The 10729-nt window shown below is 44.4% G+C and overlaps 1 protein-coding gene across 1 annotated transcript in view; it reads left to right on the top strand.

Moving 5' to 3' along the window:
- The window catches only part of CECR2 (CECR2 histone acetyl-lysine reader), a 66272-nt gene that overhangs the window by 51258 nt on the left and 4285 nt on the right, over positions 1-10729 (top strand). Inside the window, 2 exon segments of the mRNA XM_007472318.1 lie at positions 655-783; positions 911-1727. Coding sequence (XP_007472380.1) covers positions 655-783; positions 911-1727 — 946 coding nt within the window.

Below are 10729 nucleotides of genomic sequence, written 5' to 3' on the forward strand. Positions count from 1 at the left end.
TGGCTGGGGGCTGGGGCGGGGCGTGAAGCCTCTCGGTCAGAGCCTCTGCCAACATGGCGTGCCTGCTTATGGATGCTCTCTTCTCCCCATCTGCCCTTCCTCTAGCCTTCCTTTATTTTATTTTATTTTATTTTATTTTTTTTTTTTGCGATATGTGTGCCTCTCACTGTCGTGGCCTTCCCCGTTGCCGGACGCGCAAGCTCAGCGGCCACGGCTCACGGGCCCAGCCGCTACGCGGCATGTGGGATCCTCCCGGACCGGGGCACGAACCTGTATCCCCTGCATCGGCAGGCGGACTCTCAACCACTGCGCCACCAGGGAGGCCCTATCCTTCCTTTATTTTAAATCCTTCTTTTTCGAAATCATTTGAACCACACATTCTCAACACGGGCATTATTAACCCCTTTTAAGTCAAAGGCACAGAGGTACATACAGTATGTAAGTGAACCCTTCACGAGGGGAACAGTTGGGCAGAACACTGGCCGAGGCGGCTCTGGGGAGAGACAAGGACGGGAAGCCCCTGCTCTGGGCCCTCCTGTGGTGAGTGTACGCTCGGAGCAGGTGGCGGCCTTGTCCTGCAGCAGGACATTTAGTCTTCCGGATGCGAAGGGTGTGCCTCTTTTCTTCTTCTTGCCTTTGCTCCGTGCCCTCCAGAGGCCAGCAGGACAGGGAACGTTTTGTCCTCTCCGAGGGTCGGATCCTGCCACCATCCGTGTCTCCTCTGGAGCCCCAGAGCCGCACCCCGGCGGGCCTGGACAGCATCCCCAGCCTTTAGCAGTGCAGGTAAGCAACCGGCTTAGCATACACAGGTGCAAAGGTGCGTTTCAGAAATACAGTCTCTCCCCAGGTTAAATTGGACTTGTAATTTCCCATTTCCTTGTGGTAAGCACATCTCTTTTCTTGTTGCCAGCCTCCAGCTGGAATTAACCATCACCGAGGCCCCCCCGACGAGAAGCCGGTGTGTGGGGGCCTAGCGCCCCTTGCTGACATGGGATCGCGTCCTGGACCCTCGCTGCTTGGGCAGATGAGCGGCCCCAGCCAGGAGGGGACTATGTATCCTCCAGCTCATTTCCAGCCAGGCTTTATCCCTCCCAGGCACGGTGGGGCTCCGGCCCGACCCCCAGCCTTTCCCGAGAGTTCAGAAATCCCTCCCAGCCACATGTACCGATCCTACAAGTACCTGAGTCGAGTACACTCTGCAGTCTGGAATGGGAATCACGGTGCTACAAATCCAGGACCCTTGGGGCCAGATGAGAAGCCCCCCATGGGGCCAGGACCCTCTCACCAGCCTCGCACTCTGGGTCACATGATAGATTCCCGAGTGATGAGAGCACCCCTCCCCCCAAACCAGTGGCCAGAACAATCAGGCTTCCTACCTCACGGAGTTCCTTCTTCGGGGTACATGCGACCACCCTGTAAACCTGGTGGACACCGGTTCCAGCCCTCTCCAGCACCAACGCAAGGTTCTCTCTTTGGAGCACCGGCCCAGGCCCTGCGGGGAATGCAGGGCGGGGACTCCATGCTGGACAGCCCAGAGATGCTTGCCATGCAGCAGCTCTCCTCGCGGGGGTGCCCGGCAGGCATGCCTTACCGCCCCCGCCAGCCCGTGCCGCCCCCTGCGCCTGGCCCTTTCCCCCCAGTGGGCGTGGCGGCCCCCAAGCCTGCCTCGGGGGAACCTGGGCGGACACAGGACAGCAGGGAAACACTGGAGCCTGAGAACGGCCGAGGTAATTCCCAGGCTCACCTTCATCTGCCCTTTGGCTCTCTAAGCTGTTAATTAAGGACTCACCTTTTTTTTTTTTTTTAACATCTTTATTGGAGTATAATTGCTTTACAATCGTGTGTTAGTTTCTGCTGTATAACAAAGTGAATCAGCTATACATATACATATGTCCCCATATCCCCTCCCTCTTGCATCTCCCTCCCACCCTCCCTATCCCACCCCTCTAGGTGGACACAAAGCACCGAGCTGATCTCCCTGTGCTATGCGGCTGCTTCCCACTAGCTGGCTATTTTACATTTGGTAGTGTGTATATGTCCATGCCACTCTCTCACTCCGACCCAGCTTCCCCATCCCCCTCCCCGTGTCCTCAAGTCCATTCTCTACGTCTGCGTCTTTGTTCCTGTCCTGCCCCTAGGTTCTTCAGAACCTTTTTTTTTTTTTCTTTTTGAAGATTCCATATATATGTGTTAGCACACAGTATTTGTTTTTCTCTTTCTGACTGACTTCACTCTGTATGACAGACTCTAGGTCCATCCACTTTACTACAAATAACTCAATTTCGTTTCTTTTTATGGCTGAGTAACATTCCACTGTATATATGTGCCACATTCTTCTTTACCCATTCAACTGTCGATGGACACTTAGGTTGCTTCCATGTCCTGGCTATTGTAAATAGAGCTGCAGTGAACATTGTGGTACATGACTCTTTTTGAATTATGGTTTTCTCTGGGTATATGCCCAGTAGTGGGATTGCTGGGTCATATGGTAGTTCTGTTTTTAGTTTTTTAAGGAACCTCCATACTGTTCTCCCTAGTGGCTGTATCACTTTACATTCCCACCAACAGTGCAACATTTATTGTTTGTAGATTTTTTGATGATGGCCATTCTGACCGGTGTGAGGTGATACCTCATTGTAGTTTTGATTTGCATTTCTCTAATGATTAGTGTTGTTGAGCATCCTTTCATGTGTTTGTTAGCAGTCTGTATATCTTCTTTGGAGAAATGTCTATTTAGGTCTTCTGTCCATTTTTGGGTTGAGTTTGTTTTTTTGATGCTGAGCTGCATGAGCCGCTTCTACATTTTGGAGATTAATCCTTTGTCCGTTGCTTCATTTGTAAATAGTTCCTCCTGTTCTGAGGGTTGTCTTTTCGTCTTGTTTATGGTTTCCTTTGCTGTGCAAAAGCTTTTAAGTTTTATTAGGTCCCATTTGTATATTTTTGTTTTTATTTCCGTTTCTCTAGGAGGTCAAAAAGGATCTTGCCCTGAGTCAACGGGAGAGCGGTGGCCTCTCCCGTTGGCCCTGAGATCTTGCCCTGAGTCATAGAGTGTTCTGCCTATGTTTTCTTCTAAGAGTTTTATAGTGTTTGGCCTTACATTTATGACTTTAATCCATTTTGAGTTTATTTGTGTGTACCGTGTTAGGGAGTGTTCTAATTTCATTCTTTCACATGTAGCTGTCCAGTTTTCCCAGCACCACTTATTGAAGAGGCTGTCTTTTCTGCATTGTATATTCTTGCCTCCTTTATCAAATATAAGGTGACCAAATGTGCGTGGGTTTATCTCTGGGCTTTCTGTCCTTTTCCATTGACCTATATTTCTGTTTTTGTGCCAGTACCATACTATCTTGATTACGGTAGCTTCAGTATAGTCTGAAGTCCAGGAGCCTGATTCCTCCAGCTCCGTTCTTCTTTCTCCGGATTGCTTTGTCTGTTCGGGCTCTTTTGTGCTTCCATACAAATTGTGAAATTTTTTGTTCTAGTTGTGTGAATAATGCCAGTGGTAGTTTGCTAGGGATTGCATTGAATCTGTAGACTGCTTTGGGTAGTAGAGTCATTTTCACAATGTTGATTCTTCCAATCCAAGAACATGGTATATCTCTCCATCTGTTTGTGTCATCTGTAATTTTTTTTCATAAGGTCTTTTGTCTCCTTACATAAGTTTATTCCTAGGTATTTTATTCTTTTTGTTGCAGTGAGAAATGAAAGTGTTTTCCTTAATTGCTCTGTCAGATTTTTCATCATTAGTGTATAGGGATGCGAGAGATTTCTGTGCATTAATTTTGTATCCTGCTCCTTTACCAAATTCATTGATTAGCTCTAGTATAGGTTTTCTGGTAGCATCTGTAGGGTCTCTATCTATAGTATCATGTCATCTGCAGACAGTGACAGTTTTACTTCTTTTCCGATTTGGGTTCCCTTTATTTCTTTTTCTTCTCTGATTGTTGTGGCTAAAACTTCCAAAACTATATTCAGTAATGGTGAGAGTGGACAACCTTGTCTTGTTCCTGATCTTAGAGGAAATGGTTTCAGTTTTTCACCATTGAGAACGATGTTGGCTGTGAGTGTGTCATATATGGCCTTTATTATGTTGAGGTAAGTTCCCTCTATGCCTACTTTCTGGAGAGTTTTTATCATAAATGGGTGTTGGATTTTGTCAAAAGCTTTTTCTGCATATTTTTCTGATCATATGGTTTTTATCCTTCAATTTGTTAATATGGTGTATCCCACTGATTGATTTGCATATACTGAAGAATCCTTGCATTCCTGGGATAAACCCCACTTGATCATGGTGTATGATCCTTTTAATGTGCTGTTGGATTCTGTTTGCTAGTATTTTGTTGAGGACTTTTGCATCTGAGTTCATCAGAGATTCTGGCCTGTAGTTTTCTTTTTTTGTGACATCTGTGTCTGGTTTTGGTATCAGGGTGATGGTGGCCTTGTAAAATGAGTTTGGGAGTGTTCCTCCGTCTGCTATATTTAGGAAGAGTTTGATAAGGATAGGTGTTAGCTCTTCTCTGAATGTTTGATAGAATTCACCTGTGAAGCCATCTGGTCCTGGGCTTTTCTTTGATGGAAGATTTTTTTTTTTTTTTTTTTTTTTTTTTGCGGTACGCAGGCCTCTCACTGTGGTGGCCTCTCCCGTTGCGGAGCACAGGCTCCGGACGCGCAGGCTCAGCGGCCATGGCTCACGGGCCCAGCCGCTCGGCGGCATGTGGGATCTTCCCGGACCGGGGCACGAACCCGCGTCCCCTGCATCGGCAGGCGGACTCTCAACCACTGCGCCACCAGGGAAGCCCTGATGGAAGATTTTTAATCACAGTTTCCATTTCAGTGCTTGTGATTGGTCTGTTTATATTTTCTGTTTCTTCCTGGTTCAGTCTCGGAAGGTTGTGCTTTTCTAAGAATTTGTCCATTCTTCCAGGTTGTCCAATTTATTGGCATAGAGTTACTTGCAGTAATGTCTCCTGATCCTTTGTATCTCTGCAGTGTCGGTTGTTGCTTCTCCTTTTTTCGTTTCTGATTCTATTGATCTGAGTCCTCTCCCTTATTTTCCTGATGAGTCTGGCTAATGGTTTATCAATTTTGTTTATCTTCTCAAAGAACCAGCTTTTAGTTTTATTGATCTTTGCTGTTGTTTCCTTCATTTCTTTTTCATTTATTTCTGATCTGATCTTTATGATTTCTTTCCTTCTGCTAACTTTGGGGATTTTTTTTGTTCTTTTTTCTCTAATTGCTTTCGGTGTAAGGCTAGGTTGTTTATTTGAGATTTTTCTTGTTTCTTGAGGTAGGATTGTATTGGTATAAACTTCCCTCTTACAACTGCTTTTGCTGCATCCCATAGGTTTTGGGTCGTCGTGTTTTCATTGTCATTTGTTTTTGTTTTTTTTTTTTTTTTTTTTTCTTTTTGCGGTCCGCGGGCCTCTCACTGTTATGGCCTCTCCCGTCGCGGAGCACAGGCTCCAGACGCGCAGGCTCAGTGGCCATGGCTCACAGGCCCAGCCGCTCCACGGCATGCGGGATCCTCCCGGACCGGGGCACGAACCCGCGTCCCCTGCATCGGCAGGCAGACTCTCGACCACTGTGCCACCAGGGAAGCCCTGTTTCTGGGTATTTTTTGATTTTCTCTTTGATTTCTTCATTGATCTCTTGGTTATTTAGTAGCATATTGTTTAGCCTCCGTGTGTTTGTGTTTGTATATTTTACAGGCTTTTTCCTGTAATTGATATCTAGTCTCATAGCGCTGTGGTTGGAAAAGATGCTTGATACGATTTCAGTTCTCTTAAACTTACTGAGGCTTGATTTGTGTCCCAAGATATGATCTATCCTGGAGAATGTTCCATGAGCACTTGAGAAGAAACTGTATTCTGTTGTTTTTGTTGTTGTTTTTGGATGGAGTGTCCTTTAAATAGCAATTAAGTCCATCTTGTTTAATGTGTCGTTTAAACTTGTGTTTCCTTATTTGGTGATAGTGGGGTGTTAAAGTATGATTGTGTTACTGTCAGTTTCCCATTTTATGGCTGTTAGCATTTGCCTTATGTATTGAGGTGCTCCTATGTTGGGTGCATAAAATTTACAATTGTTATATCTTCTTCTTGGATTGATCCCTGGATCATTATGTAGTGTCCTTCTTTGTCTCTTCTAATAGTCTTTATTTTAAAGTGTATTTTGTCTGATATGAGAATTGCTACTCCAGCTTTCTTTTGATTTCCATCTGCATGGAATATGTTTTTTCATCCCCTCACTTTCAGTCTGTATGTGTCTCTAGGTCTGAAGTGGGTCTCTTGTGGACGGCTTATACACGGGTCTTGTTTTTGTATCCATTCAGCCAGTCTGTGTCTTTTGGTTGGAGCATTTAATCCATTTACATTTAAGGTAATTATTAATATGTATGTTCCTATTACCATTTTTAAAAATGGTTTTGGGTTTGTTATTGTAGGTCTTTTCCTTCTCTTGTGTTTCTTGCCTAGAGAAGTTCCTTTAGCATTTGTTGTAAAGCTGGTTTGGTGGTGCTGAATTCTCTTAGCTTTTACTTGTCTGCAAAGGTTTTAATTTCTCCGTCAAATCCGAATGAGATCCTTGCTGGGTATAGTAATCTTGGTTGTAGGTTTTTCCCTTTCATCCCTTTAAATGTGCCCTTCCACTCCCTTCTGGCTTGCAGACTTTCTGCTGAAAGATCAGCTGTTAACCTTATGAGGACTCCCTTGTATGTTATTTGTTGCTTTTCCCTTACTGCTTTCAGTGTTTTTTCTTTGTATTTAATTTTTGATAGTTTGATTAATATGTGTCTCGGTGTGTTTTCCATGGATTTATCCTGTATGGGACTCTCTGCGCTTCCTGGACTTGATTGAATATTTCCTTTCCCATGTTAGGGAGGTTTTGCGTTTAATGTTGTCCCAAAGGTCTCCTAAACTGTCCTCAATTCTTTTCATTCTTTTTTCTTTATTCTGCTCTTTGGTAGTTATTTCCACTATTTTATCTTCCAGGTCACTTATCCGTTCTTCTGCCTCAGTTATTCTGCTATTGATTCCTTCTAGAGAATTTTTTGTTTCATTTATTGTGTTGTTCATCATTGTTTGTTTGCTCTTTAGTTCTTCTAGGTCCTTGTTAAACGTTTCTTGTATTTTCTCCATTCTACTTCCAAGATTTGGGATCATCTTTACTGTCATTACTCTGAATTCTTTTTCAGGTAGACTGCCTATTTCCTCTTCATTTGTTTGGTCTGGTGGGTTTTTACCTTGCTCCTTCATCTGCTGTGTGTTTTTCTGTCTTCTCATTCTGTTTAACTTACTGTGTTTGGGGTCTCCTTTTCACAGGCTGAAGGTTCGTAGTTTCCTTTGTTTTTGGTGTCTGCTCTCAGTGGGTAAGGTTGGTTCTGTGGGTTGTGTAGGCTTCCTCGTGGAGGGGACTGGTGCCTGTGTTCTGGTGTTTGAGGGTGGATCTTGTTTTCTGGTGGGCAGGACTGCGTCCACTGGTGTGTTTTGGGATGTCTGTGACCTTATTATGATTTTAGGCAACCTCTCTGCTAATGGGTGGAGTTGTGTTCCTGTCTTGCTAGTTGTTTGGCATAGTGTGTCCAGCACTGGAGCTATCTGTTCGTTGAGTGGAGCTGGTTCTTAGTGTTGAGATGGAGATCTCTGGGAGAGCTCTCGCCTGTGGATACTACTTGGGGCCTGGAGGTCTGGTGGTCCAGTGTCCGGAACCTGGCTCTCCCACCTCAGAGGCTCAGGCCTGACAGCTGGCCAGAGCGCGAAGACCCTGTTGGCCACGCGGCTTTTGGGAAGTCTGACGTCTTCTGCCAGCATTCAGTAGTTATTCTGCCCAAGTTGTTCCACATGTAGATGTATTTTTTGACATGTTTGTGGAGAGGAAGGTGAGCTCCATGTCTTACTCCTCTGCCATCTTGAAGGTCCTCTCTCTGCACCTCCTGTTGCTAGAGAGGATCCACATTTCATCTGGAAAGGACATAAATCTGGCAATCTCACTTCCCGCCTAGCCCATCCACCTTTCTTCCCTTTGTGCTTATTAGTCTGATTCACTTGCTCGTAGTGGGCCCCATGCAGAGGGCTTGCCACTGGCCCTTCAGACCAGAGTTCCTCATGAAATGGCTGAGCCGACACTTCAGCTCAGGACGTGCGCTGAAGCTCCGCACAGGACACTCAACTCAAGATGACTCACCTTTTAACACAGACTGTTGTACAAAATGTAGACTGGCCTCCAGCCTCTTTTTCTTAAATTACGCTGGGTTGAGCCAGTCCTGGTCAGAAGGATTTCTGTGATGACCATCACTGCACAAGGGCAGTGCTTACTGTACCAGGCACTCTTTTTGAGACTTCTACCCATACTGACCCTCTGAATTCTCAGAGCAAGTCTTTGAGGGAGCTTTTATTATCATCCTCATTTTTATAGATAGAAATTCCAAGGCACAGAAATGGTTATTTGCCTTCATCTAGTTCTGGGGACAGGGGTGGTTGGGTGGGTCCTGGGGTTTGAACCAGACGCACCGGGTCCAGCGTTCGTGTCCTCAACCCCTGCATTATCCAGCCCCACTTAAAAATTGCTGTCCTGAAAGTTACCCATGGGAAATCCATCTCCAGTGTTTTACTTCAGGTCCAGTCCTCTCCGTTCTGCTCTCCTCTGGTGTGTATCTGTGCTGCTGGGAATGAAGAGTAGTTAGTGAGAGCAGCCAGTCTTGAAGGGGTTTCTCAGAAATGCCATTTAAGCGAGTAAACGTAAAACTGCAGGAGAAAGGTGACAGGACTGCTTTGTGTGATTAATGCTTTTTTCCGGGATAGACATCTAGCCTGTGTTGCATGTGAGAGAGTGGGGGACACCTGGACTTCTGCAAAATATGATGACGATTCCATGTAAAGTTGGGGGTGGACCTAGAACTCAAACCTCCATTTAGTGTTTCTTTGGAGGAAAGCCCTGTTCCGTGAATACCAGCTTTAGCAGAATTTTACAGTAATGATTTCAGATGTGTCTGGAATTCACAGCTTTGGAGGAAAAGTCCCAGGACTAAACCTTGGAGCAGTCTGTCTGTTAGTTGCCGTGGATTTTTGTTTGTTTTGTTTGCATTTTATTACCTTAATGAAGTGTAGTTGATTTACAATGTATTAATTTCTGCTATACAGCAGTGATTCAGTTACACATATAAATACATTCTTTCCCATGATGGTTTATCACAGGATATAGAATACAGTTCTCTGTGCTATACAGTAGGACCTTGTTGTTCATCCGTCCTCTCTGTAATAATTTGCATCTGCTAATCCCAAACTCCCAATCCATCTATCCCCCACTTCCCCTCGTGCTTGGCAGCCACATCTGTTCTGTATGTCTGTGACTCTGTTTCACAGATAAGGTTATTTGTGTCATATTTTAGGTTCCACATATAAGTGATATCATATGGTATTTGTCTTTCTCTGACTTCACTTAGTGTGACAATCTCTAGGTCCATCCATGTTGCTGCAAATGGCATTATTTAATTCTTTTTTTATGGCTGAGTAGTATTCCATTGTGTATATGTACCACATCCTCTTTAGTCATTCATCTGTCGATGGACATTTAGGTTGCTTCTGTGTCTTGGCTATTGTAAATAGTGCTGCAGCGAACATTGGGGTGCGTGTGTCTTTTTGAATTATGGTTGTCTGCAGATATATGCCCAGGAGTGGGATTGCAGGATCATACGTTAACTTTATTTTTAGTTTTTTAAGGCACCTTCATATCGTTCTCCATAGTGGCTGCAGTGGTTTACATTCCCACCAGCAGTGTAGGAGGGTTCTCTTTTCCCCACATCCTGTCCAACATTTATTTTTGGTAGACCTCTTTAAAGATGGCCATTCGGACCAGTGTGAGGTGATACCTCATTGTAGTGTGGATATGCATTTCTCTAATAATTAGTGCTGTTGAGCATCTTTTCATGTGCCTGTTGACCATCTGTATGTCTTCTTTGGAGAAATGTCTATTTGTGTCTTGTACCCATTTTTTGATTGGTTTGTTTTTATGTTGAGTTGTATGAGCTGTTGGTATATTTGGAAATTGAGCCCTTGTTGGTCGCATAATTTGCAAATATTTTCTCCCAGTTCATAGGTTGTCTTTTCGTTTTGTTTATGGTTTCCTTTGCTGTACAAAAAGTTTGTAAGTTTCATTAGGTCCCACTTGTTTATTGTTTATTTTTGTGTGTGGTGTGAGGGTGTTGCCATGTTTTATGTTGACTGAATGATGAAAAGTGCACATTTTCATTATCATTGTATAGCTTGTACCTTTGATCTTTAAAGCCAGGGTTAGTTCGTTAGGAGCCTGCAATCCTAGTTGATCTTAAATGATGAATTCTTGATCTTGTCCTTAAGCTCTCACCGGTATCGTATTGTGACCACCTCTGGGCAACAACTCTGCCCTACCTCAGAGATCATAATAATAAGGCGTGTTTATGGCTAAACACAATAGCAAGGAAAAGAATTCTGAGTTTGTAAGGCAGCGTTTGCGTCTAGTAATTTAGTTTGATTGTTTATTAAATTTCTGTAATATGCTGAAGATGCCTTTTGACTGTTAACACTGTCGGCATTCTGTTTTCAAGATGTCCAGACAAGACGTGTATTTTCATCCATTCAGCAAATACTGATTGAGCCCCGTTTTGTGTGAATGACTGAGTGTGTGGTGGGGAACAGAACCTTGTCCCTACTCCCTTGGGGTGGGTGTCCTGACGGCAGAGGTCGGGTTCCGGCATTCC

This window comes from Lipotes vexillifer, unplaced genomic scaffold, assembly GCF_000442215.2.
Source record: "Lipotes vexillifer unplaced genomic scaffold, Lipotes_vexillifer_v1.1 scaffold395, whole genome shotgun sequence".
In the NCBI taxonomy this organism is placed as follows: Eukaryota; Metazoa; Chordata; class Mammalia; order Artiodactyla; family Lipotidae; genus Lipotes; species Lipotes vexillifer.